At 44.7% G+C, this 27,332-nt stretch overlaps 1 protein-coding gene across 4 annotated transcripts in view; it reads right to left on the minus strand.

Annotated features, from left to right (window-relative positions):
* Positions 1 to 27,063, minus strand: part of SEPTIN5 (septin 5) — a 137,758-nt gene extending 110,695 nt beyond the window's left edge. For 2 of the 4 annotated variants that reach the window (XM_075321097.1, XM_075321077.1), the window contains exons 1-2: positions 26,887 to 27,061; positions 26,762 to 26,772 (exon numbers count right to left, since the gene is read on the minus strand). In XM_075321097.1, coding sequence (XP_075177212.1) covers positions 26,762 to 26,772; positions 26,887 to 26,929 — 54 coding nt within the window. In that variant the 5' untranslated portion in view covers positions 26,930 to 27,061. Of the gene's footprint in view, positions 1 to 26,761; positions 26,773 to 26,886 lie in introns of all 4 variants that reach the window. The other 2 variants (XM_075321069.1, XM_075321062.1) reach the window with 2 other exon arrangements.
* Between the last annotated feature and the right edge of the window lie 269 nt (positions 27,064 to 27,332).

Here is a 27,332-nt window from a genome sequence, read left to right on the forward strand (position 1 = left end):
CAGCTGGTAACTATTCCTGTCATGGGGTCTCACTTTTGCTGATTTTGTTTGTGTATTTACGTCACTCTGGGAGCAATGTTTTCTTTTTAAGATCTATTTATATTTTTTGGAATAAAATTAAACCGCCGGTTGTCCAGGATAGAAGTATTTTTGTAATCCATTGGATTGCTCCAAAATAAAAAGTAGACATTGCTCATGCTTTAAACCGCATCTGTTCTAGCATCTCCACTTCCGTGGTCATGGCTGGTCTCCGTTTTCTTCCTTGGAGATGACCACTTGCCACCTTATCCACATTATCATTGGCCTTATTGGTGATGCTTATATGTAAGGCACAAGACAGCTAAGGCTACGTTCACACATCAGTTTTTTTCCATCAGGCACAATCCGGGAAAAAACGGATAAAATTGATCCGGCGCCGGATCCCTTTTATCCCCATTGATTTATATTAGCGCTGGATTGTGCCTGATGGCCTTGCGTTGCATCCGGCTTTTGACGGATCCGGCGTAATTACTCAATGTGGCGGCCGGATGGAACGTCTCATTGAACGTTTTTTGTCTCTGAAAATAAAACGTATTGCGCCGGCGCGATACGGCGTGATTTATAATGGAAGCCTATGGATGCCGGATCCTGTGCGATGCGCCAAAAAACGGATGCGGCCGCATGCTTGAGCATGAGCATGCTTCAATTTATATTAAAAAATGGATCCGGCAAAAAAAGGATATACCGGATCCGTCAAAAAAAAAAAAAGGATCCGGCGCATCCGTTTATGCATATTCTGTGCCGGATCCGTTGCATCAGGCACACGCCGGATTGTGCCTGATGCCAAAAAACTGATGTGTGAACATAGCCTAGACCATTAATTTACGTAGGAGCTGTTCAAGCCAGGAATTTGTCTATTGTTTTGGAGTTTTTAAAGCATTTCCTAGATAACCCCTTTACATTTTCTACTCATCCCAAGACAGGACTTGTCTTCATAAGACAAACCTTTAAGTCCATAGTACAGTCTTGAAGCTAAAATACATCTGATTAGACCTTTCATTTATGCTGTCGGTATATAAATCATGCAGGGGGATGGGCTACCACTGCATAATATGAGACCCTCTCACTTTCTGGTCATAACTTTTGTTTCATATTGCGATTTTTCTTGTCCTGCAATCTAAAAAAACCATCATTTTTGCAATCTGTCACTTACTGACGCATATGCCCTTAGGCCGCTTTCCCACCTGCCATACTATTCAATACAGCTGCTTGCAGTATACATTTTTTCATCAGGGATAAGAAAACATGCCTCAACTCATTATGCCCAAAATGTAGTGTGGAGGTCATCTGGCTCGCCATTACGTAGTTGCCAAACCTCCATGTGCTGTCATGAAGGCTCCATAAGGAGCTGTTTGTACAAAGATATCCTCGCCTAGAGTCAAGGTTTCTAGGGGTGGATACTTCCAGATAATGTTTTTCATGCCTGGTTCATTCGGAATAATGATAGAAGTCAGTGCGAGATACAGCAGAGGGCCTATGCAGCTCTATTGAGGTCCATCACTGTTCACATCTAGACTATGGTATAATATGTTATAGAAACTGTCCAACTCTCTCTGATATGTTACAGGATGTGTCGAGGCACAGGCCACACTTGTCCATGGGCTGCTTCTGGAATTGAAACCAATTGACTTAAGTTCAATGAGGATAATCTGTAATACCAAACAGCCCATGGACAAGACTAGTGCTGTGCCTGAAACAAAGACTTCTTCTAATCTTGGACAACTGATTTTTTTTCTAATCAGATCATTTCTTATGAACCTAAAAAAAAAGCACAACAACCATACGAATCCCTCCCACGAGGGGCAGATACTCAAGTGAGTCCTGTTTCACACATTTATGATGCATGGCCCAGTATGGACCGAGATATACAGAATGGTCTATGAAGCCATTGAGCTCCGATCAGTAGACCCACAACAAGTCTATACAGGGATGTGTAAAACCATGTCACATGGTCATCCGCGTTACATAAGTGCCACTGTCTATAGGGGTCTCCCCAATCTTCATCAATAGTAGATGTTTGCTGAGACTGGTTGAGCATGTTGGATTTCAACATATTCTTTCTTTTCTTTCTATATGTTCTCATTTGCATGGAGTGAAATAGATATGAACAATAAGGTTGAACTAGCTGGACCTACAGAATGTCTTTTTTTCAACTTATGTTACTACCGGTATGTAACTTAGGTAACTCAAGTGTATGGGGTACAATGTGGAAAGAAAGGTTGCCCTACAACAACCAGCTGTGTTCATAGAGACTGGTTGGCTGTACAACCAGGAGCAATAGCAATCCAAGATCACCAATACTGAGTTCAAAACCATGTGTGACATTCAGAAGCAGGGAGCTCTCCCTTCTTACAAGATACAAAGATCGAAGACTAGGGGATTGCTATCCATATCAAATTTTTCATAGACCCCTTCATTCTATTAATCTTTGGAATACAATCAGCCATAGATGGAGAGACGATTGCTAGTGTGCAAGAATACATCACAAATGTTTGAGGAATGGAAGCCCACCTTCTGGGAAACCAAAGATGATGTGTGGTCAGATCGTCTCACATGCATGGCCTGCTCTGCGTTTATGTAATTCCAAATCAATTACATGTTCAGTAAGATTAAAATTAGTTTTAGTTGAACTCTAATACATTATATCTACTCAAAGCCTTAAAGGGAACCTGTCAGGTCCAATATGAACCCAGAACCATGAGCAGTTGTGGGTGCATATTACTTTATGGTCCCTGTATACACTAGCATAAACAAAGGGATCTTTAGAAAAAGTATTTCTAAAGATCTTTTACTGTATGCTAGTGAGCGAGGGCACTAGACCCCTGGGCATTAGTTCCCCTGGCTAGTCGGCTCCATTAGCATGTTAGTACTTCCCTCTGGGTGTGCTAACATGCTAAGGATACGCAGCGTCACAGGATGATCTCACTCACCTATCCGCCGCCATCGCCACCTGACGGGAGATTTTGACTCAGTGTGCATGACCCCGGAGTTTCGGTCATGCGCACTACTTCAGTTTGAAGCCAGGACGTGTACACCCGGCTTCATAGTGTGCATGACCCAAACTCCGGGGTCATGCGCACTGAGCCAAAATCCCCCGTCGGGCGGCGATGGTGGCGGAGAGGTGAGTGAGATCATCCTGTGACGCTGCATATCATTAGCATGTTCACGCCCACAGGGACGTAATATCATGCTAATGGGGGCGACTAGCAAGGGAAGCAATGCCCAGAGGGCTAGTCCCCTCGATCATTACCATACGATATAAGATCTTTAGAAATACTTTTTCTAGAGATCTCTTTATCTATGCTACTAGATATAGGGACCGTTAGGCAAGGATTAGCAATATACACCCAGAACTACTCGTCGGTCTGGGTGCATATCTGCTGTTCTGCCTAAAGGAGAAGCACAAAAGCACTTCCCCATATGCTTTAACAATCATTTCATTCACATGAAGAGGGGAAATATCTGTCATTCTAGGCAAAAAAAATCTGTGCATCAAACAGATTAATAAGTCGACTCTATAAAAAAGTATAATTTAATAAAAAAATAATAATTTATGATAAAAACAATGTAAGATGAAGACAAGTGGTAACTACTGATGAGCGAATAGTAAAATATTCGGCTTCATTATTTGTACCGAATACCTAGTACTATTCCAGTATTCGTCATAAATTACAAACCTAATGCAGGTCAATGGAGAACCAGAGAATTTTTCTTTAAAATTTCCAAGAAAAATGCTTGGGTTCCTCATTGACCTGCATTAGGTTTGTAATTTGTGACGAATACAGCAATAGTATTAGATATTCAGTATGAATAGCCCAAATCCGAATATTTCAGTATTCGCTTATCAATCGCTCACCCACAAAGCTCTCCACAGTGCAGCACCCTCCTACATCTCCACCCTCCTCTCTGTCTATCATCCCACCCGTTCTCTACGCTCTGCAAATGACTTTCGACTAACATCCACACTAATTCGAACCTCCCACTCCCAAATCCAAGACTTCTTCCGAGCTGCACCAAACCTCTGGAACGCTCTACCCCAAGAAGTTAGGACAAATCACAACTTACTCAGCTTCAGACGCTCCCTAAAAACGCATCTTTTTAGGGCGGCCTATCACACTCCCTAGCCAAACTAATTTCACATAATCCCTCTACAACTTCTCAGAACATAACCCCACGTCAAACTCCTTGGCACCCAAATGCATCTCAAGGCTCCTGCCAACTGGTCCAGGAAGCCATCATCTATCCCCCATGAGCTGGCTGGATTGTCATTTTAAATAAACACTTGTACCTTGCCCCTCCCCCCATCTCATTGTAGATTGTAAGCTCTCACGAGCAGGGTTGCCATTTTTCCTTTTAAATATTGTAGCCTCTATAATTGTTACTTGTTTGTATATGTTTATGTATATGATATGTATATGTTCCTCCTGAATTGTAAAGCGCTGCGGAATATGTTGGCGCTATAGAAATAAAGATTATTATTATTATTATTATCACTAGTGGTAACCTATAATGACACATACAACCTCTTTCCTATAAGACTTATAATAAAAATCTATATACAATACATGCAGTCAGGTTACATTACGTACATGAAATCCTTAAGCTTCACTTATAAATGACCATGATAGCACCAATGAATTCACAAAACAGAATAGTCCAGGCGTAAAAAGCCAAAGGACAGAAAAAGGTGCCCGTGCGGGGTTCTATATTCCAGACAACCTACAAGTGCATCTCAATAAATATCCTCAAAAAGTTAATTTATTTCAGTAATTCAATACAAAAAGGGAAACATATATTATATAAAATCATTACACACAGAGTGATCTATTTCAAGTGTTTATTTCTGTTAATGTTGATGATTATGGCTTACAGCCAATGAAAACCCAAAAGTCATTATCTCAGAAAATTAGAATAATTACCACAAAATGCCTGCAAAGGCTTCCTAAGCATTTAAAAAGGTCCCTTAGTCTGGTTCAGTAGGCTACACAATCATGGGGAAGACTGCTGACTTGACAGAGGTTCAGAAGGCAGCCATTGACACACTCCACAAGGAGGGTAAGCCACAAAAGGTCTTTGCTAAAGAAACTGTCTGTAAGCCATAATCATCAACATTAAAAAGAAATAAACACTTGAAATAGATGATTCTGTGTGTAATGACTCTATATAATATATGTGTTTCCCTTTTTGTATTGAATTACTGAAATAAATTAACTTTTTGAGGATATTCTAATTTATTGAGATGCGCCTCTATTTACAGGTATGCTATTTTGATTTTGGTCACCTTGGGCTTTTAGTTTATGCAGTGATTATTGATATTAATTGTTGGTATTATTAGCAGCTGGTATCCATCCACACACTGGCATTACACACTAGCACTTCATTTCTTGATGCCTCTATTGTAACTTCACACTTGGATGCCATTACTGCATCTTACTATCTTCTCAGTCCCATACACGCTGCTATCATTTCAGCTCCTCTTTGTATTATTATTTCAGGCATTTGTCAGTCTCATTCTCCCTTGCGACAGTATTCTTACTATAGACAATAACTATTTCACTGTTTCTAGCCCCTTTGACATTTTCCTAAATTGATTGCAGCTATATACTGCTTTGCATACCATAGTCTTTAAAGTGAACCTGTCAGGACCAATATGCCCCCAGAACCACGAGCAGTTCTGGGTGCATATTGCTAATCCCTGCCTAACCGTCCCTGTATACACTAGCATAGATAAAGAGATCTTTAGAAAAAGTATTTCTAAAGATCTTTTATCGTATGCTAATGAGCGCGGGGACTCGTCCCCTGGGCGTTAACTTCCCTGGCTAGTCGGCCCCATTAGCATGTTAGTACGCCCCATGTGAGCATGCTAATGAATGCGCAGTGTCAAAGGATGATCTCGCTCACCTCTCCGCTACCATCGTGACCGACACTGGATTTGAGCTCAGTGCGCATGATCCAGAACTTTCGGTCATGTGCACTACTTCAGTACACCCGGCTTCACAGTGCGCATGACCCAAACTCTAGGGTTATGCGCACTGAGCTGAAATCCAGTGTCGGGCGACAATGGCAGCAGAGAGGTGAGTGAGATCATCCTCTGACGCTGCACATTCATTAGCATGTTAGCACACCCACAGGGGCATACTAACTTGCTAATAGGGCCAACAAGCCAGGGGAGCTAACGCCCAGGGGACTAGTCCCCGCGCTCATTAGCATACGATAAAAGATCTTTAGAAATACTTTTTCTAAAGATCCCTTTATCTATGCTACCAGATGCAAGGACCGTTAGGCAGGGATTAGCAATATGCACCCAGAACTACTCATGGTTCTGGGGGCATATTGGACCTGACAGGTTCCCTTTAAAACATTGTTACTTACTGACCTGTAACCCAGTTCCTTGGTTTGGTTAATGTCACTTGCTATTTTAATATTTTGTCTGGATATTACCTCTCTACTTTATTCCTTGGATATTTCATCTTTTATTCCTTATTTTTAATGTATATCAATAAATATTGTTTTGAATAACTGTGGCTTTTTGGCACCTTTCTCTATCCTGTGGCTCTTTGCCCTTGGACCCTGCTGTTTTGTGCATGACGTACATGCCTCGGCACAGCTCTCTAGGTGTTGCCCAGCTCTTCTCAGGATACTACAAGGAGACAAGGCGTTGAGTAATGCAGTCGTGCCAGATAAACAGCAAGCGCTGGCTGGATAATCAGGAACAGCCGCTCTGACCCATCAAAGACTGTGAAAGGTGTAACACATCCAATGATAACAATGCTTTGTAATTGACAGAAATAAACAATGTTTATTCAAAAACTGATTTCATTTTGTCAATTATTTACATACAAGACTTTCCCGGCATATACAATTCATCGGCTCCACATGTGTAAAAGATCTATGGAGCTCCATCCCGACTACTGTGCCAACATAAGCAGGAGAGCTGGTGTTTTGGAGAGCATTCATGGGCTAGTCTAGGGTACCACACCTATTTTAAAATGGGTTGCTTAGCTTCAGTTCATCTAGTAAATCTCCTTTATATGACTATAAAGTGGTAAATCCCAACCTTTTAACATAGAAAAAAAGACTGTCAAATCATTGTCCCACATGGGGAATCCATACAACTAGAAACAAATGCTGTCTGTGGAGTCAATGCCATCTGTAGAGTCAATGCCGCCCATGCAGTCAATGCCGTCCATGCAGTCAATGTCAATGCCATCCATGCAGTCAATGTCAATGCCGTCCGTGCAGTCAATGCCGTCCATGCAGTCAATGTCAATGCCATCCATGCAGTCAATGCCGCCCATGCAGTCAATGCCGTCCATGCAGTCAATGCCGTCCATGCAGTCAATGTCAATGCCGTCCGTGCAGTCAATGCCGCCCATGCAGTAAATGCCGTCCGTGCAGTCAATCTCAATGCCGTCTGAGGAGTCAACACCGTCCGTGGAGTCAACGCCGTCCGAGGAGTCAATGCCGTCCGAGGAGTCAATGCCATCCGAGGAGTCAACGCCGTCCAAAAAGTCAACGCCGTCCGTGGAGTCAACGCCGCCCGTGGAGTCAACGCCGCCCGTGGAGTCAACGCTGCCCGAGGAGTCAACGCCGTCCTAGGAGTCAACGCCGTCCGAGGAGTCACTGCCGTCCGTGGAGTCACTGCCGTCCGTGGAGTCAACGCCGTCCGTGGAGTCAACGCCGTCCGTGGAGTCAACGCCGCCCGAGGAGTCAATGCCATCCATGGAGTCAATGCCGTCCGAGGAGTCAACGCCGTCTGAGGAGTCAACGCCGCCCGTGGAGTCAACGCCGCCCGTGGAGTCAACGCCGTTTGTAGAGTCAATGCCAAGCTCGGATGAAGCAGGAGGAAGTATTAGCTCTTCCTGTATAAATTCCATTCCTTTACAATCCACTCCTGGCTTTGGCTCCAAAAACAATGTGTGTTTCCAGTTATATACTGCTTTCACATGAAATCCTTTTTTTAGAGAAACACCACATTATTTGTGACATTTTTCCATGCTGTTTTTGCGAGTTATCTTGCATCCAGATGTGTTGAAATACATAACACACTACATACAGTGCACTTGGTTTGTGGCATTTTAGTTCCATTTTTGGCGGATAATGTTCTAGATTTAAGATTTTTTCTTTATTTTCTATCGGACTTAGAATAAACAGAGAAAAATGTACGGCTACGTTCACACATTAAGCTTTTGGTGAGTTTTTGATGTGACAGAATCTCTGCAGTATTTTTGCACCTAATATGCGAATCAGGTTAGTTGCGTTTTTTACACGTGTGCGTTCTTTTTATATTTTTTATTGTATTTTTTATGCTGCATTTTTTGTCTCTTGGTATGTTATGTTTGAAACAAAGCTAGCTTGTTTTTGATACTTCCTGGTATTTGGCTTTGACAAAACTCTATTGATATACTTATGTGTGGATTACGTGCTTTTCCACAGCGGAAACACACTGAAAACACACGTGTGTTTCTTCCTTGTGAATTTTTCACATCTAATACAAGTCTGTGAGAAAAATCTGCACATAAAACTCAGCGTGTCAGAGAAAATGACATGATGTGGATTTCTAGAAAAGTTAAAGTCTCCAGCGGAAAAACTCCAGGATTTCAGTATTTGTTATTAAAAAATTTCTTCTTGCTAAACAAGTGTTTTTTAATTTAAATATTAGCATAAAATCGAGTCCACAAATTCAGGCAATAAATAAGATCCAAATAAGGGGTGGGAGCCTCTCGGACTACGCGTTTCGGCGTATATGCGCCTTCTACAGGACCATGTAAAAGGCGCATAGACGCCGAAACGCGTAGTCCGAGAGGCTACTACCCCCTATTTGGATCTTATTTATTGCCTGAATTTGTTATTTATTACCTTGGTTGGCGAGATGGCTCATCCCCCTCCTGCCGTTGATCGCATCCTCCTTCCTTGTTTGACTGGATGACGCCCTCCATCATCATCCTCGTCACATTTTCAAATCTCTCGCCTGTGCAGATAGGTCTGCTCCCGCAGGAGCAATTTGCTCTGCCATATCGCGGCCAGAGCAGAAAACATAGCTGCCTTCGCTCGCGGCGGTGAGCTAAATGCGCAGGCGCGAGATTATGGGCGGGTACGAGCATGGCGCTGGTGAGGTCATGCACAGTGCCAACCTCACCAGCGCCATGCTCGTACCCGCCCATAATCGCGATATGGGAGAGCGAACTGCGCCTGCGCGAGCAGACCTAACTACACAGGCGCGAGATTTGAAAATGCAACGAGAAGGATGACGGAGGGCGTCATCTCGTCAATCAAGGAAAGAGGACGGCGATCAGCGGCAGGAGGGGGATAAAGGAGCAGAAAATGAGCCCGCCCATCTGGCCAACACAGGTAATTAGCATACCTAACGGTGAAGTTTTATAAAGTTATTTTTGGGGTCTGGAAGGGGAGTCAGGGCCAAGGTGCACCTTCATAGAATGCAGCCCAGGAGCTGCAGAAGGGGATTCTTTTAGTTCAATAGGGAAAAATCTGCTGACAGGTTCCCTTTAACATTTTTGCATGTATGCAGAAGTCCTCAGGTTACACCCAGATTTTCCATAGCAGATTTTGCATCTGACTGATGTGGAGATTTACTGCTGAATTCCTTCTCTGCATTGCACAAGGTGAAATTTACAGTAAAAATCCAGAGTATAAATTTACTTGCTATATGAGCCAAATCCACAGCATTCACACATTCCACATTACATAAATGGATCAGTGAAAAACAGATGAAACACGGATAGAAGACTGACGTTTCATCCGTATTTGACGCATCCACACTGACTTCAATGGATTTCCGCGTATGTGGATGAGATTTCACAATCTTTTTTTCCTTCCAGAAAATCCGCTGAATATTTGACCCGTGCAAACATAATTATTTTATTTCTATAGCACCAACATATTCCGCAGCTCGCAGCAATGTATATGGCTGGTAAAAAAGCAATCCACTGCGTAACTGTACTAAACTCGCAGGTAACCAACACATGTATCAATAAAGTTCTGTCAAAGACAAATATCAGGAAGAATCAAAAATAAGGCAGCTTTATTTAAAATATGACACAGGAAAAATTGACAAAAAAAACCAGCAGTGTCAAAAATACGTAAAAAAATGCACTAAAAAAACGCAATAACAAAAAACCCACAAGAAATCTAATCTACCAAATGGGTGCAGGAGTGCTGCAAAAAGAGTGCAACATTAAAAACTCATCAAATACTCATCGTGTAGCCTTAGGCCCCTTTCACATTGCGTTCTGATCTCTGTTCAGTGGTCCCGTCAGGGCCTCCATCTGAACCCCCAGCAAAACAGGTTTCCGACGTATGCGCCGACGTGATCCTTGACTATAATGATGCAGATGGAGTCACTGTGTGCTCTGTAGTGCACCATTTTCGGGCGCATGCGCTTATTGGAGGCGGACACCCAAATGCAGTCTACTACAACTGAGTGTCCGCCTCCAGAAAGCATATACTGCCGAAAATGATGCACTACCTTCCAAAGACAATACTAACGACCAAGGGGCACTCACTACGAGTGGAAGAAAGGCAATTCCGGCAGCTAAATAGGAAAGGGTTCTTTACAGTTAGAGCAGTCAGACTGTGGAATGCCCTATCACAAGAGGTAGTAATGGCAGATACTATAACAGCTTTTAAAAAAGGGGCTGGATGATTTCCTCACTACACACAACATTGTCGGTTATAGATGATTTAGCGACAAACTGTATAAGGCTACTTTCACACTGCATTTTTCCCTACGATCAGTGGTCCTGTTGGGGCATCCGTCCGAACCGCCCCTCCCCCGCTCAGCAAACCGTGTTTTGGACGCACGTGCCGACGGGGGCCATTGACTATAATGGAGCAGACTCCGTTAGCGTGTGCTCTATCTTGCACCATTTTCGGACGTGACGTAGTCTACTACGTTCGGGTGTCTGCCTGCAGAAAACGCATATGCCCGAAAATGGTGCAAGACAGATCTCACGCTAACGGAGTCTGCTCCATTATAGTCAATGGCCCTGTTGGCGCAGGCTTCCGAAACACGTTTTGCGGGGGTGGGAAGGAGTGGCAGTTCAGACGGATGCCCTAACAGGACCACTGAACGTAAGTAAAAATGCAATGTGAAATGGGCCTAATTGGTGGAGGAAGATTGAACTAGATGGGCCTAACTCTTTTTTTAATCTGCATAACTATGTAACTAAAATGGCTCCTGAGTCAGCATGTGCGTATACTTCGTACTGCGGTCGCCGCCATCATCCCTATGGCCGGCGCATGTGCAGTGCTATGTTCACATTGTAATTGAATCATTCAATAAAATGGGTTCAGAGTCAGTGTGTGCGCATACTGCAAACTCCGGCACCATTTTTTTGAAGACACTGTCTCTGCCAATATATCCAGTCTCCAGTTTGGTTCAGATATTCGCAGAGACAGTGTCTTCAATAAAATGGCGCCGGAGTTCGCAGTATGCGCACACGCTGACTCTGAACCCATTTTATTGAATAATTCATCTACAACGTGAACAAAGCCTGCGCATGAGCCGGCCTTAGGGATGATGGCGGCAACTGCAGCACAAAATGTAATTAAAGTGGAGGAAAACAGCCAGGGAAGGAATAGAGAAAGAAGGCCAGACCCACAATGTCCCGTATCAACAAGGCAACTTAAAGAAAGACCACAGAGTTTACACCAAAAATATGACATATAAGGGTACTTTCACACATCCGGATTTTTGCTCTGCGGCACAATACGGCGTTCTGCAGAAAAACCGCAACCGGCTTTTGTAACGCCGGTTGCGGTTTTTTTTGCATAGACTTACATTAGTGCCGTATTGTGCCGCAGGGGCTTGCGTTTGGTCCGGTTTTGGCCGCATGCGGCAGATTTAGCCGATGCCGCGGCCGGATCGAACGTTCCCTGCAACGTTTTTTGCTCCGGCAAAAAACACCGCATCGCGCCGCATCCGGCCGCTGCGGCGCATTTTTCAATGCATACCTATGGAGGCCGGATGCGGCGCGATGCGGAAAAAAACGCATCCGCTCGCCGCATGCGGTTTTTTCCACTGCGCATGCTCAGTAGCATGCCACAACCGGAAAAAAACGGACGGGCCGCATGTAAAAACTTATGCAAAGGATGCGGTGTTTTCGCCGCATCTGTTGCATAGTTTTCACAGCCGGATTGAGCCGCAGTGCTCAAACCGGATGTGTGAAAGTAGCCTAACAGAGATGTTTTTGCACAATAAATACATTTACTTTTCAGCTAATGCATCAATAAAATAAAAAATGTGCCAATAAAACTGCTCGACACCCGGGCGTAGAACAGGTTCAATAGCTAGTGTAATTATATTAGGCAGCAGAAATTAATATTTACTAGCAGAGGCTTTGGTATAGGCCACATGCACACATTGAATATTTGGTGAGTTTTTTACCTCAGTATTTGTAGCCAAACAAGGAGTGGGACAATCAGAGGAAAGTATAATAGAAACACGACAACACTTCTGCATTTCTCACCCACTCCTGGTTTTGGCTACAAATACTGAGGTAAAAAACTCACCAAATACTCAAGATGTGTACGTGTTCTAATGGCTCACCATTCTCCTGGAGTCCCACTGAGAATGAATGGAGTAGTGCGCACACAAGACCTCCAATGTATACTGAGCCTCGTTTTTTGAAATGCTGAAGAACCCCTCTACCCCCAAGAGTAATAGCTTTAGGCCGGAATCACACTTGTGAGAGTCTTGCGCGAGTCTCGCATCGCATCACCCGACACGGCCTGATGCTCTCCGGACAGGAGCTTCTCAGCTGCATAGAAATACATGCTGCCATCCCACTCCTGTCTGGAGAGTGTGCGGCCGTGTCGGGTGATGCGATACGAGACTCATGCGAGTCTCTTGCGAGTGTGATTCCAGCCTTAAGTAGTTTTCCCAAAATTAAAAGTGAATGGTTGATAACTAGTGATGAGCGAGTACTAAAAAGCTCGGGTGCTCGAGGCTCGGGCCGAGCATCCCAAGATACTCGTGTACTCGGCCCGAGCACCGAGCCCAATGTTATCCTATGGGAGACCCGAGTATTTTTGTGAAATGACCCCCCGGCAGCATGTAGAAACCCTAAAAATGTCACAAAAGTCTCAGAAGAGTGCTCAAATGACATGGCAACAGCATGGGGAAGACCCCTTGAAGCATTTATCACTCAAAAGTCACAGCTGTGAACAATTTTGGCCGTGTTTTACGCCATTTTTACGGACTCACCAGAAAACCTTCCAAAATGACACCAAAATGAATTTTCATGGCGGAAATGTTAAGGGCACATACCCAATAGTAGGATAGAGCTGGTGTATGTTACTTTTTGAGATTAATACATGAAAGATTTTACGTAAAACATTGTGTGGCACTCCGATGTCCAAAACGCACGTTTTGTGCTTTTTACTAACGATGTCGGTAATTTTTTTTTTTCATTCTATCTCCCGTCGGTCGGTCTCGCTCTGTCTGTCTCTCTCTGTCTTGTCTGTCCCCCTCTGACAGTCTGTCGGTCATTCTCCCCCCTCTCTCTTACTTACCGTTCCCCGATCTCCGGCGCGGCGCTGCACAGCTGTTCACACTGTTCCGGCGGCTTTTCCTCTTTTGAAAAAGCCGGCCGCTCATTAATCAATCTCGTATTCCCTGCTTTCCTGCGCCTATGATTGGTTGCAGTGAGACACGCCCCCACGCTGAGTGACAGGTGTCACACTGCACCCAATCACAGCAGCCGGTGGGCGTGTCTATACTGTGCAGTAAAATAAATAAATAAATAATTAAAAAAACCGGCGTGCGGTCGCCCCCAATTTTAATACCAGCCAGATAAAGCCATACAGCTGAAGGCTGGTATTCTCAGGATGGGGAGCCCCACGTTATGGGGAGCCCCCCACCCTAACAATATCAGTCAGCAGCTGCCCAGAATTGCCGCATACATTATATGCGACAGTTCTGGGACTGTACCCGGCTCTTCCCGATTTACCCTAGTGCGTTGGCAAATCGGGGTAATAAGGAGTTAATGGCAGCCCATAGCTGCCACTAAATCCTAGATTAATCATGTCAGGCGTCTCCCCGAGATTCCTTCCATGATTAATCTGTAAATTACAGTTAAAAAACACACACACCCGAAAAATCCTTTATTAGAAATAAAAAACACTAACAAAGTCCCTCATTACCAATTTATTAACCCCGACAAACCCTCCATGTCCGGCGTAATCCACGGACCTCCAGCGTCGCGTCCAGCTGTGCTGCATGCAGGTGACAGGAGCTGCAGAATACACCGCCGCTCCGGTCACCTCCACGCAGCTAATGAGATGAGTATAGCGATCAGCTGAGCTGTCACTGAGGTTACCTGGATCCAGCGGTGGATGCAGCGGTGGCCGCGGTTAACCTCAGTGACAGCTCAGCTGATCGCGCTACTCACCGTGTATTCTGCAGCTCCTGTCACCTCCATGCAGCAGAGCTGGACGCGACGCTGGAGGACTGTGGAGTACGCCGGACATGGAGGGTTTGTCGGGGTTAATAAATTGGTAATGAGGGACTTTGTTAGTGTTTTTTATTTCTAATAAATGATTTTTCGGGTGTGTGTTTTTTAACTGTAATTTACAGATTAATCATGGAAGGAATCTCGGGGAGACGCCTGACATGATTAATCTAGGATTTAGTGGCAGCTATGGGCTGCCAATAACTCCTTATTACCCCGATTTGCCAACGCACTAGGGTAAATCGGGAAGAGCCGGGTACAGTCCCAGAACTGTCGCATATAATGTATGCGGCAATTCTGGCCAGCTGCTGACTGATATTGTTAGGGTGGGGGGCTCCCCATAACGTGGGGCTCCCCATCCTGAGAATACCAGCCTTCAGCTGTATGGCTTTATCTGGCTGGTATTAAAATTGGGGGGACCGCACGCCGGTTTTTTTAATTATTTATTTATTTATTTTACTGCACAGTATAGACACGCCCACCGGCTGCTGTGATTGGGTGCAGTGTGACACCTGTCACTCAGCGTGGGGGCGTGTCTCACTGCAACCAATCATAGGCGCCTGTGGGCGCGGAAAGCAGGGAATATGAGATGGCTGTGTACAGAGCACAGCGCGCCCGCCGGTATAAAGGCTCGGTCACGCTGTGCGGGCCGGCCAATCACTGCAATTCCACAACTAACAGGGCTGTGGCATTGCAGTGGTCTGCCAGCCAATCCCTGCATGAGGGCTGGCTCTCAAAAGAGTGCCAACATGCAGGGATGAAGACCACGAGTAAAGCACGAGTATTGCAAAATTACTCGGTACCCGCCGAGTAGCCCGAGTACAGTGATACTCGTGCGAGTACCGAGTAGTAACAAGCATACTCACTCATCACTATTGATAACCGAAGTACAATGGTGGTCATCACATTGGCTACCAATGCTGACCTTCTCCCGTCTGTCTGTGTATTAAAACTGGATTTACACACAGGCCCTGATTCATCAGTTCCCTTTTTTAAAGGTGTTTTCACATCTCCAAGATCTTATCCCAATATGTAGTCGGTGTAATAATAATAATATTATCAAATACTTCCAATTAGAAATGTACTATAGTTTTCCTGATTCACTATGTCGCTTACCTCATGTTCATGATATTGCACCACTTTTTGTATCCATGTTTACGACCACACATATAGTCGCAGTTAGTTAGTTGCTAGTGGTCATAACCATGGATATCCAAGGAGCTGCAATGCCCTGAACATGAAGTAAGAGACATAGTGAATCAGGAGAACTATACTACATTTCTAACTGGAGGTATTTGCTAATATTATTATTATTATTATTATTACTACACCTACTACATATTAGAATAGGATCTTGGAGATTGAATATCCCTTTAAGTCCTTTGTTTTTGTCATTGTATTAGTCGTCATTTTTGTCACCAAATTCATCAAAATTCAATGGAATTTGACAGAAAAGTAAAAAAAATGGGCTTGCATCCTCTTTTCAACTCTTTTTGTGACTTTCTGCACCAAAAAGTCAGACATTGATGCCAAAAGTAGGAAAAAAATACGAAAATATTTTGGAGCACTCAAAAATACACCAGGGCAGGTCTGGAATGAAATTCCACCAACTTTTGTGATTTTTTAAAAAGTCACAAGAGATAAATTAGGCTGAAACATCTAGAAATGCCAAACTCTGCCCACAAAGCATAACAAAACAGGCAAGTAGATATAAAATAGACATTAAAAAAGCCACAAATAGAATACTGAATTGAGTGTAAACACAAAAAAGGCATAAAGCACACAAAACTGAACAAAAAAAACAGGCGCAAAGGCAATGATGAATCGGGGGATAGGTTTGCAGTGCTTTTGTTGCCAATTTTTAAAGGGTTAGTCCCATATCATTCTTTCATGGCAGTGACAGGAGTAAGCGCTTCTAGGTCCCAGCTGCCAAAGACAGGGTTACAAAAACAGCAGAGAGCAACTGTGCTATACTGAGTAACTACCATAGAAATAAATGGGACTTACAGAAACAGCGGCGATTCAGGAGTTACACCCCAGCATATTGTTGTCATAGCCCACCTATAGTGGATGGCACCTACAAGCAGTTATTCCGATCTCAGCCAAAAAAGGCTGGAACGGGAATAACCCTTTAGGTGTTAAAAATGCTCTGGCCAGATGTGCCCTACAGCAAATATTGAAAGGTCTAGCGTTTTGTCTAGACTGTCTAGGTTATGTCATTTGTGGCATGCTCTAGATATAGCTATTTCTCAGGTGTTTTCTGTAAAGTTTCACTATAGGATTTTGGGAAATTGCTGGGCAAATCAGACATGGAAAAAGACTAAAGGCTGCTTTACACGTTACAATTTATCGTGCAATCGCATTTGCGATCGCACCCGCCCCCATTGTTTGTGCGGCATGGGCAATTTGTTGCCCGTGTCGCACAATGCTGTAACCCCCCGTCACACGAACTTACCTTCCAAACGACCTCGCTGTGGGCGGTGAACATCCACTTCCTGAAGGGGGAGGGACGTTCGGTGTCACAGCGACGTCACACAGCGGCCGGCCAATAGAAGCGGAGGGGCGGAGATGAACGGGACGTAAACATCCCGCCCACCTCCTTCCTTCCGCATTGCCGGTGGCCGCAGATAAGCTGCAGTTCATCGTTCCCGGGGTGTCACACGGAGCGATGTGGGCTGCCTCGGGAACAATGAACCACCTGTTCTTCAATTTTTTGAAAATGAGCGACGTGTCAATGATGAACGAGAAGGTGAGTATTTCTGCTCGTTCATAGCTGTCACACGCTACGATATCACTAACGATGCCGGATGTCCGTCACTTACAATGTGACCCCGCCGACATCTCGTTAGATATATCGTAGCGTGTAAAGCCCGCTTTAGGCATCTTAGTCATTAAGAAGTAAACTGGCGTGGCCAGTGTCAGGCAGCAGCCACCAAAGCAAATAGGGTGATGGGATGCATTAGAAGAGGTCTGGGGGCACGAGATGAATACATCATTCTTCCTCTGTACAAATCACTCGTCAGACCACACTTGGAGTATTGTGTGCAATTTTGGGCACCGGTGCTCAAAAAAGACATTACTGAACTTGAAAGGGTTCAGAGGCGGGCTACTAAAATAATAAATGCAGTGGGTGCATTACAATACACGGAAAGGTTATCAAAATTAGGTCTATTTAATCTAGAAAAGAGAAGACTAAGGGGAGACCTAATAAATATGTACAAGTATATCAGAGGGCCATATAGAGATCTCTCCCATGATCTGTTTGTACAAAGGACTGTGATAAGAACAAGGGGGCATTCTCTTCGATTGGAGGAAAGAAAATTTCTGCACCAGCATAGAAGAGGGTTCTTCACGGTAAGAGCAGTGAGGCTCTGGAACTCTCTTCCTGAGGAAGTGGTGATGGCCAACTCACTGAATGAATTTAAGAGAGGAATGGATGCTTTTCTTGTAACAGTATAGGTTATGAACAACATAATATTACAGGTAGATAGTTGACCCAGCTTTAGGAGTCGGGAAGGAAATTTCTTCCCTATGGAGAAAATTGGCTCCTACTCTGTGGGTTTTTGCCTTCCCCTGGTTCAACACTGGAGAACAGCAGCACTAAAAATAGGCTGAACTAGATGGACATAAGGTCTTCCTTCAGCCTTACAAACTATGTTACTATGATTTAAATCATGTATTTTTCTGGAGTTATTCCAAGTATCACAAAATAAAAAAAAACTATAAAAAAAAAACCAAAGTGAAGACGTCACAGGAACTGTTTTTTCAAGCTCCTAAAGAGAACCTGTAATGTAAAGTAAAGACATGGCTATAATGGCGCTGTAGTACAGATTAAATTGATACCTCAGGGGGTGAAATTCACTTTATTGTTCTTCTTTAATCACTATTTCATGTTTTCCGTTAATTAGATTTCAGTGCACAGGGGCTGGATTTTACACTGGGTCTTCTCCTCCCTGTCTGTGATTAACCGGCCTGCCTCCGTCCTTTAAATGATACTGAGACTTCAAACAGAGGATGCAGGTCATTCACACACTTGAGGCAGGCGGAGAGGGATCCAGGGAATCACAGACAGGGAGGAAAAGACCAGTGTATAGTCCGTCCCCTGTGCACCAAAATCAATTAGCAGAAAACGTCAAATGGTGATTAAGCAAGTGGATTTCTTCACAAAAGGTATCACTATAAATGTTATTCTATATAACAGCACCATTACAGCCATGTCTTTATTTTAAATTATAAAATTCTGATGAGAAGTTCTCTAAAAATAGTGTGTGTGAACTACAGTAGGTCTCAGCAATATATGTGGTTTTTCCACAGCTGCAGTTTCCAACTTGTGACAACCAGGACATGCTGGGAGTTGTAGTTTCACAAAGAGCTACATTTTGAAGATGTACTGTAAATAATTGTGACTAAAGGCTGCTTTACCTGTCTCAATTAATCGTGCGATCGCATTTGCGATCACACCCGTCCCCATCGTTTGTGCGGCACGGGCAATTTCTTGCCCATATCGCACAATGCTGTAACCCCCCGTCACACGCACTTACCTTCCAAACGACCTCGCTGTGGGCGGTGAACATCCACTTCCTGAAGGGGGAGGGACGTTCGGCGTCACAGCGACGTCACACAGCGGCCGGCCAATAGAAGCAGAGGGGCGGAGATGAGCGGGGCGTAGACATCCTGCCCATCAGCATTGCCGGCGGCCGCAGATAAGCTGCAGTTCATCGTTCCCGGGCTGTCACACAGAGCGATGTGTGCTGCCTCGGGAACAATGAACAATAGGACATGCGATTTTTAGAAAATGAGCGACGTGTCAACGATGAACGAGAAGGTGAGTATTTCTGCTCATTCATATCTGTCACACGCTGCGATATCACTTACGATGCCGGATGTGCGTCACTTACAACGTGACCCCTCCGACATCTCGTTAGATATATCGTAGCGTGTAAAGCCCGCTTTAGAAAAGTCAGATTGCCATGACTTGTATACGGATAAGACCACACATATTGGTTGTGGCTTTAAAAAAAACAGAACTGCCAAGTTTTAACTGATTTTTGTGGCTTCTGTTAAAAACACACGAGTCTGCAGTTTTCAACACAGTTTTGCGCTTACCTCCTTAAAGGGGTTTTCCCCGATCTGGGAAATTTTTCCCAGTGTTGGTAAGAATATGATAAAATAATAAAACTCCAAGTGTTAAATGGAATCTGCCACCAGGTTTTTGCTCCCCCATCTGAGAGCAGCATAATGTAGAGACAGAGCCCCTGATTCCAACGATGCGTCACTTACTGAGCTGTTTTCTGTCATTTTTTTAAAATCAATGTTTTCTCTGCTGCAGATCTAGCAGCTTTACAGAGCTCATGAATATGCTGGACCAAGTAGTCCTCTAATGATAATCTCCTGCTGATTAAGCAGTGATTTTATCAAAACGACACTAAGCAGCCCAGCAAGTGACACATCGCTGGAATCAGGATCTCTGCCCCTATGTTATGCTGCCCTTGGATTAGGTGGCAAACCTGGTAACAGATTCCCTTTAAACTGTTAAATCCATGCCCATCCAGCACTGTTACGGTCCTCGACTCCAGCCATTGCTTAGGAGCAATGCTGTGCCATCCACCCAACATGACCACTTCAGCCACACTGTGGCCTCAGTTCCACCGATGACACTTTAGCCCTCCCCACTGATCACTGTTTACTTTTATCCAATCTCAGGAAATCCCTTTAAGAACTTAAGAAGCCAGTGTGCAGACAAAAAATCAAAGAAACAAGGGCAAAATAACACCAACATCTCTTTAAATATCGTGAATAATTTCTTCCTATTTCTATGACAACTAGAAACCCCGCAGAAGGGGGCACATGCTGTACTGCTGCTGGATTAGAAATGCGCATGTTCAACCGCCATTCCAGTCATTGTCTATGGGACTGCTGTAATAGGATTTCCCGGCAGTGCCATAGACAATGAATGCAGAGATCGAGAATGTCTTTTCAGGACATTGCTACATCAGGTTATCCATTTTCTTAGGCCCCCTTCACACGTCCGTGAAAAACACGCACGTGTGTTACGGGCCGTTTTTCGGGTCCGTGTCCCGTTTTTGTGTCCGTTTTTATGGTCCGTGTGGCACCTGTGTGAATTGTGTATGCTAGCCGTGTTTGTGTGCAGAACGTCCGTGTGTGCGTGTGGAATTAACGTGTATGTGTACGTGTAATGTCCGTGTGTAATGTCCGTGTGTGTGTGATGCACAATGTCGTTTATAAATGTCGGCTGACAGCAGACAGAGTTGCGCGATGAGAATGAACTCGGGTGAACTTCACCCGACTTCATCCTCATACCGCGGCTCTGTCTGTGTCGAGTACTGATTAGCGGTCACCTGTGAAGGATTCACCGGTGACCGCTAATCCCCCGATTGACTGAAGTGTCCCCCCCTCTCTCATACTCACCGATCCCCGATCACCGGCGCTGCACGGCATTCACACGGCTGCGGCGGCTTTTACTATTTTGAAAAAGCCGGCCGCTCATTAAACAATCTCCTATTCCCTGCTTTCCCCGCCCACCGGCGCCTATGATTGGTTACAGTGAGACACGCCCCCACGCTGAGTGACAGGTGTCACACTGCACCCAATCACAGCAGCCGGTGGGCGTGTCTATACTGTGCAGTAAAATAAATAAATAAATAATTTAAAAAAAAACGGCGTGCGGTTCCCCCCAATTTAAAAGCCAGCCAGATAAAGCCATACGGCTGAAGGCTGGTATTCTCAGGATGGGGAGCTCCACGTTATGGGGAGCCCCCCACCCTAACAATATCAGTCAGCAGCCGCCCAGAATTGCCGCATACATTATATGCGACAGTTCTGGGGCTGTACCCGGCTCTTCCCGATTTGCCCTGGTGCCGTTGGCAAATCGGGGTAATAAGGAGTTATTGGCAGCCCATAGCTGCCAATAAGTCCTAGATTAATCATGTCAGGCGTCTATGAGACACCTTCCATGATTAATCTGTAAGTTACAGTAAAAAAACACACACACCCGAAAAAATCCTTTATTTGAAATAAAAAACACACACAAATTCCCTCATTACCAATTTATTAACCCCGACAAACCCTCCATGTCCGGCGTACTCCACGGACCTCCAGCGTCGCGTCCAGCTCTGCTGCATGGAGGTGACAGGAGCAGCAGAAGACACCGCCGCTCCGGTCACCTCCACGCAGCTAATGAGATGAGTAGCGCGATCAGCTGCTGTCAGTCAGGTAACTCGCGGCCACCGCTGGATCCAGCGGTGGCCGCGGGTAACCTCAGTGACAGCAGCTGATCGCGCTACTCATCTCATTAGCTGCGTGGAGGTGACCGGAGCGGCGGTGTCTTCTGCTGCTCCTGTCACCTCCATGCAGCAGAGCTGGACGCGACGCTGGAGGTCCGTGGAGTACGCCGGACATGGAGGGTTTGTCGGGGTTAATAAATTGGTAATGAGGGAATTTGTGTGTGTTTTTTATTTCAAATAAAGGATTTTTTCGGGTGTGTGTGTTTTTTTACTGTAACTTACAGATTAATCATGGAAGGTGTCTCATAGACGCCTGACATGATTAATCTAGGACTTATTGGCAGCTATGGGCTGCCAATAACTCCTTATTACCCCGATTTGCCAACGGCACCAGGGCAAATCGGGAAGAGCCGGGTACAGCCCCAGAACTGTCGCATATAATGTATGCGGCAATTCTGGGCGGCTGCTGACTGATATTGTTAGGGTGGGGGGCTCCCCATAACGTGGAGCTCCCCATCCTGAGAATACCAGCCTTCAGCCGTATGGCTTTATCTGGCTGGCTTTTAAATTGGGGGGAACCGCACGCCGTTTTTTTTTAATTATTTATTTATTTATTTTACTGCACAGTATAGACACGCCCACCGGCTGCTGTGATTGGGTGCAGTGTGACACCTGTCACTCAGCGTGGGGGCGTGTCTCACTGTAACCAATCATAGGCGCCGGTGGGCGGGGAAAGCAGGGAATACGAGATTGTTTAATGGGCGGCCGGCTTTTTCAAAATAGTAAAAGCCGCCGCAGCAGTGTGAATGCCGTGCAGCGCTGCGCCGGAGATCGGGGAACGGTAAGTATGAGAGAGGGGGGGAAACTGACCGACAGACTGTGAGAGAGGGACAGACAGACAGAGAGACCGACAGAGAGACAGAGAGACTGACCGACGGACTCAGGGAGATTGACCGACATACACAGAAATAGAAAGAATAGCCGACATCACTAGAAATAAAAACACCAAACGGACACGGACTATAGGTATATGCATACGTGTTTACTAACGTGTGTGCACATACCCATAGACTTTCATTGTGTCCACGTGTGCGTGCTCCGTGCAGATAACGGACATGCATCCGTGCCAAACGCAAACACATACGGATCACGGACACGCACACACGGACATAATGAAATAACGGACGTGTGACCACAATCATAGATTAACATTGGTGCACGTTTGGCCGTGTCTCCGGTATATACGGAAACGGACCAAACACGCACGTGTATCACGGACGTGTGAAGGGGGCCTTACAGATAGAGGTAACTAGTTATTTGGGGAATAACCCTTTAAATGCTGAAATAAGAATCCGTAGTCATTATTGTTAGCAAGCTGCAAATACAGGTCTTTAATACGAGATTTACCCATCAGTATAACGCTAGTGAAGCACATTTTAAACCATTCATGCATGAACATAGCTGAGCATGAAGCTATAGTAAGGCGGCTGTCAGTCAGCTGATCGTGGCAGGTCGGGCTTCATCCTCTAGTGATCAGCTGGGATCACAGGGGGATGGGCCGGCCCACCAGGACGAGAGCTGCTGTGTACAGTAGCCCACTCTTCAGCCTCATAGATATATATAGGCTGTACAGGGCATTTGTATAGGAGGCATTTTTTATCATGTGGTTAAAAACCAAATTGTGACAATTCCCATTAAACTGCACATTCTCCTGTGACTTTTGATGAGTTTATGACGTCTCATATAAATGTTCTCGTAGGCAGCGGTTGTGGTAATAAGCCAATACATGGAGAAAGCAAATTAGCGGCTGGCAATGTCTTCTGTGCAGGGCTACTTTAGGCAATGCCAATTTTCTTCTCTTACATATAAAACAATCTGACAATGTTGCTTTGGACCCAAAAAAAACCATAACTGATGATGTGATCGCTCAGGACCATGTGGTGGTACGGCTACTCCCATCAAGGCCTCACCTCACACCGCAGGCCAGAATACGTGGTAAATGATATGGGACTGCTACTGACACTTATGGTCCGAGCCAAAGTATTTCCAATGAGTGACATAGCTTCCTGATAATGATAAACGGTCCGGCATTTCTGCCAACACATACATTATATTAGTAATACACCCAAACCATACACCACCTGTACCTCACGAAAAGATTCCAAATGTGCTGGAGCCCCTATCACTACAGGCATCCAAGACAGTCCTGAGATCTGTGTGGAAGTCAATAGATTGGAATTGGACTGACAATTACATAGCACAATACTGCGGAGAATATGGACTTGTGCATATATATATATATATATATATATATATATATACACCGTATATATATATATATATATATATATATATATATACACACAGATATCCATGTATACATGCTGCATAGTGTATCAACAGAAGTCTGCACATGGCAATGCTGTATACAATGAGCCTGTAGGTGGGATCTGGCGAGTAACAGAAACTGATGGGTGCTTTACACACTGCGACATCGCTACCGATATATTGTCGGGGTCACATCGTTAGTGACACACATCCGACGCCGGTAGCGGCATCGCAGCGTGTGACACCAAGGAGTGCCAATCAACGATCGCTAAATCGGTGATCGTTGACACGTCGCTCCTTTCCGTAATATCGCTGCTGCAGATACAATGTTGTTCGTCGTTTCTGCGGCAGCACACATCGCTATGTGTGACACCAGAGGAAAGACAAACATCTCCTTACCTGTGTCCCCCGGCAATGAGGAAGGAATGAGGTGGGCGGCATGTTACATCCCGCTCATCTCCGCTTCTATTGGACAGCCGCTTAGTGACGTTGCGGTGACGTCGCTATGACGCCGAACGCACCGCCCCCCTTGAAGGAGGGATTGTTTGACCGACACAGGGACGTCACTGACAAGGTATGTGTGTGTGACGCTGCCGTAGTTGATGTACGCTAAGGCAGCGATCACCAAATGTCGCACGAACGACGGGGGCGGGTGCTATCGCTAGCGATGTCGCAGCGTGTAAAGCACCCTTAAGGCTGAGTTCACATGTCCTGTAATCCTCCATTAGATCGGATCCTGCAGAGATCCGTTGGGAAAAAAAAGTTCTGCAAACACGAATTTCTTGTACGTTTTTAAATAACTGATGTCTGCCTGATCCGTTTTTTTTAACATTGGATTCTATGGATAACGGATCTGTTAACTGATTGCTATTTAGTCATCTGTTATTTTTGAATTTGTAACAGATCCGGTGTTTTTCTTACAGGACCCATTTCAAATGGAAGACAAATAGCAATCTGTTAACGGATCCATCCTCCATAGAGGCCAATGTTAAAAAAACGGATTCAACAGACATCATTTTGCCAACGGATCTCTGCAGGATCTGTTTACAGGACATGTGAATTCGGCCTATTATAGCACGGAATCTATGAAAACCCTATGTCACCATATAAAATCAGAGGCAGAGGTTTAGTATGGGCACAACTCAGGTGCCATATTGGAGGGCTGAAGAAACAACCATGCAGGTCCTTACTATTAATGATTCATATTGTTAAGTTTGGGATGTAACACAGTACAGATAGATTAAATAAATATATATATATATATATATGTATATATATATATATATTTTTAATCTATCTACTGCTTTACATCCCAAACCTAATCATATGAACCATTACTGGTAAGGACTTACAAGTTGTATATGTATCTGTATATCTATATACTGGTATACACAATATAAAATGATGGGAGTTACCATTTATACTTGGCACTGTACTGTTATGGGGTGTGATGGAAGCAGTGAACACGATACAGAAGATTTTACTAGGGATACCCATATTTTATTAGGGAGTACGGCTGGGTGGTTGCTGTCTGTATAAATCTACCTAGTGATGAGTGTAGATTGTATAATACGCCTTATTATACATTATATTGTATATGGAAATATTGTTTGCAGCATATGCCATTATTGTAATAAAAACTGGGTGGAAATAGAAGTGTGCAGTACATGAAAAATAGCTAGATAGATGGATAGATAGATATATCGATAGATGATAGATAGATATTAGAGAGATAGATGATAGATGGATAGATAGATAGATAGATAGATAGATAAATAGATAGAGTGATAGATAGATAGATAGATAGAGAGATAGATAGATAGATAGATAGATAGATAAATAGATAGAGTGATAGATATATGGATAGATAAATATATCAATAGCTGATAGAGTGATAGATAGATATTAGATAGAGGGATAGATAAAGACATAGATATATGGATAGATAAAGATATCGGTAGATAGATATTAGATAGATAGATAGATAGATATTAGATAGATAGATATTAGATAGATAGATATTAGATAGATAGATAGATAGATATTAGATAGATAGATAGATATTAGATAGATAGATAGATAGATATTAGATAGATAGATACACAGATGGATATTAGATGGATAGACAGATAGCTGGATAGATATTAGATAGATAGAGGGATATATGGATACACAGATAGATATTTGATGGATAGATAAATAGACAGATAGAGGGATAGGTATATGGATAGATAAAGATATCGGTAGATATTAGATATATATTAGGATGATGATGGATTTGGTGCCTGAGTATGAGTGATCCTTCCAGTGCCTGAATCCCTCCCCGTCAGATTCCCCTCCCCTAGCAGATGAAGAACGGGTTAATTCCTCGTCCAGATGACATCTCCCCCTCACTCGTCCAGTATGTCCTTAAGAAAACCTGTAAGGAGGCCACACACCCGAATACCGGGTGAACGGCGATCACTAATGCCCGGGAGACCGTCGGTGCCCGCAGCCATACCAGAGCTAGCATTCACACACACGGGTGGCACGATCCGCTGATGCCATGCTTTGCCCGCACATTCTGATGGGAGCCATGATATCGCTGATACCTGTCACTACAGACCCCATCCCCGGCTGTCCGGGGCGGCCGGCCATGGCAGTGGGATGCATGCACAGTACACACATAGCGGCCCTTACCTCCTTCTCATCTGTGGGGGACCCGGGAGGCCGCACGGCATCCAGCAGAGAGGGGGAGAGAGGAAACAGACAGGTCAGGGATGTGCTCGCACGGCCCCCGCACTCCGCGCCGCTCCCCAGCTCACCTGTCTTCAGCAGCTTGCTCTTGTACCTGATGCTGGTGCTCATGGTCTGCAGTGTGATGATCCAGTGAGCAGTGTGATGCAGTGAGCAGTGTGATGCAGTGAGCAGTGCAGTGTGTTCTTTGTGCTGCTCCCTTACAATAGACTCCTAGGGATGAGGAGAGCAGGCTGCGCTGCATTACTGAGCGCTCAGCCTGCAGCCATTGGCCGAGCCTGTCCCAGCCCACAGCGTGCAGCCAATGAGCTGCAGCGAGTACACGGCACGGCTCCGCCCCCAGCTGTCTGTCCTGCCCGGCGCGGTGTCAGTGTGCGCTCCTGCCTATTTCTTCACCTCACTGAAATGCCATGATAAAGCCTGGTGATCCAGAGTGGGCAACACGCCAAGCCCGCTGTCCTGGGGTCCCACAACATGGCACAAGGAAGGGAGCCTGGTGGACTTGTGTGATATT

The sequence above is a fragment of the Anomaloglossus baeobatrachus genome, chromosome 1 (genome assembly GCF_048569485.1).
Source record: "Anomaloglossus baeobatrachus isolate aAnoBae1 chromosome 1, aAnoBae1.hap1, whole genome shotgun sequence".
NCBI lineage: Eukaryota > Metazoa > Chordata > Amphibia > Anura > Aromobatidae > Anomaloglossus > Anomaloglossus baeobatrachus.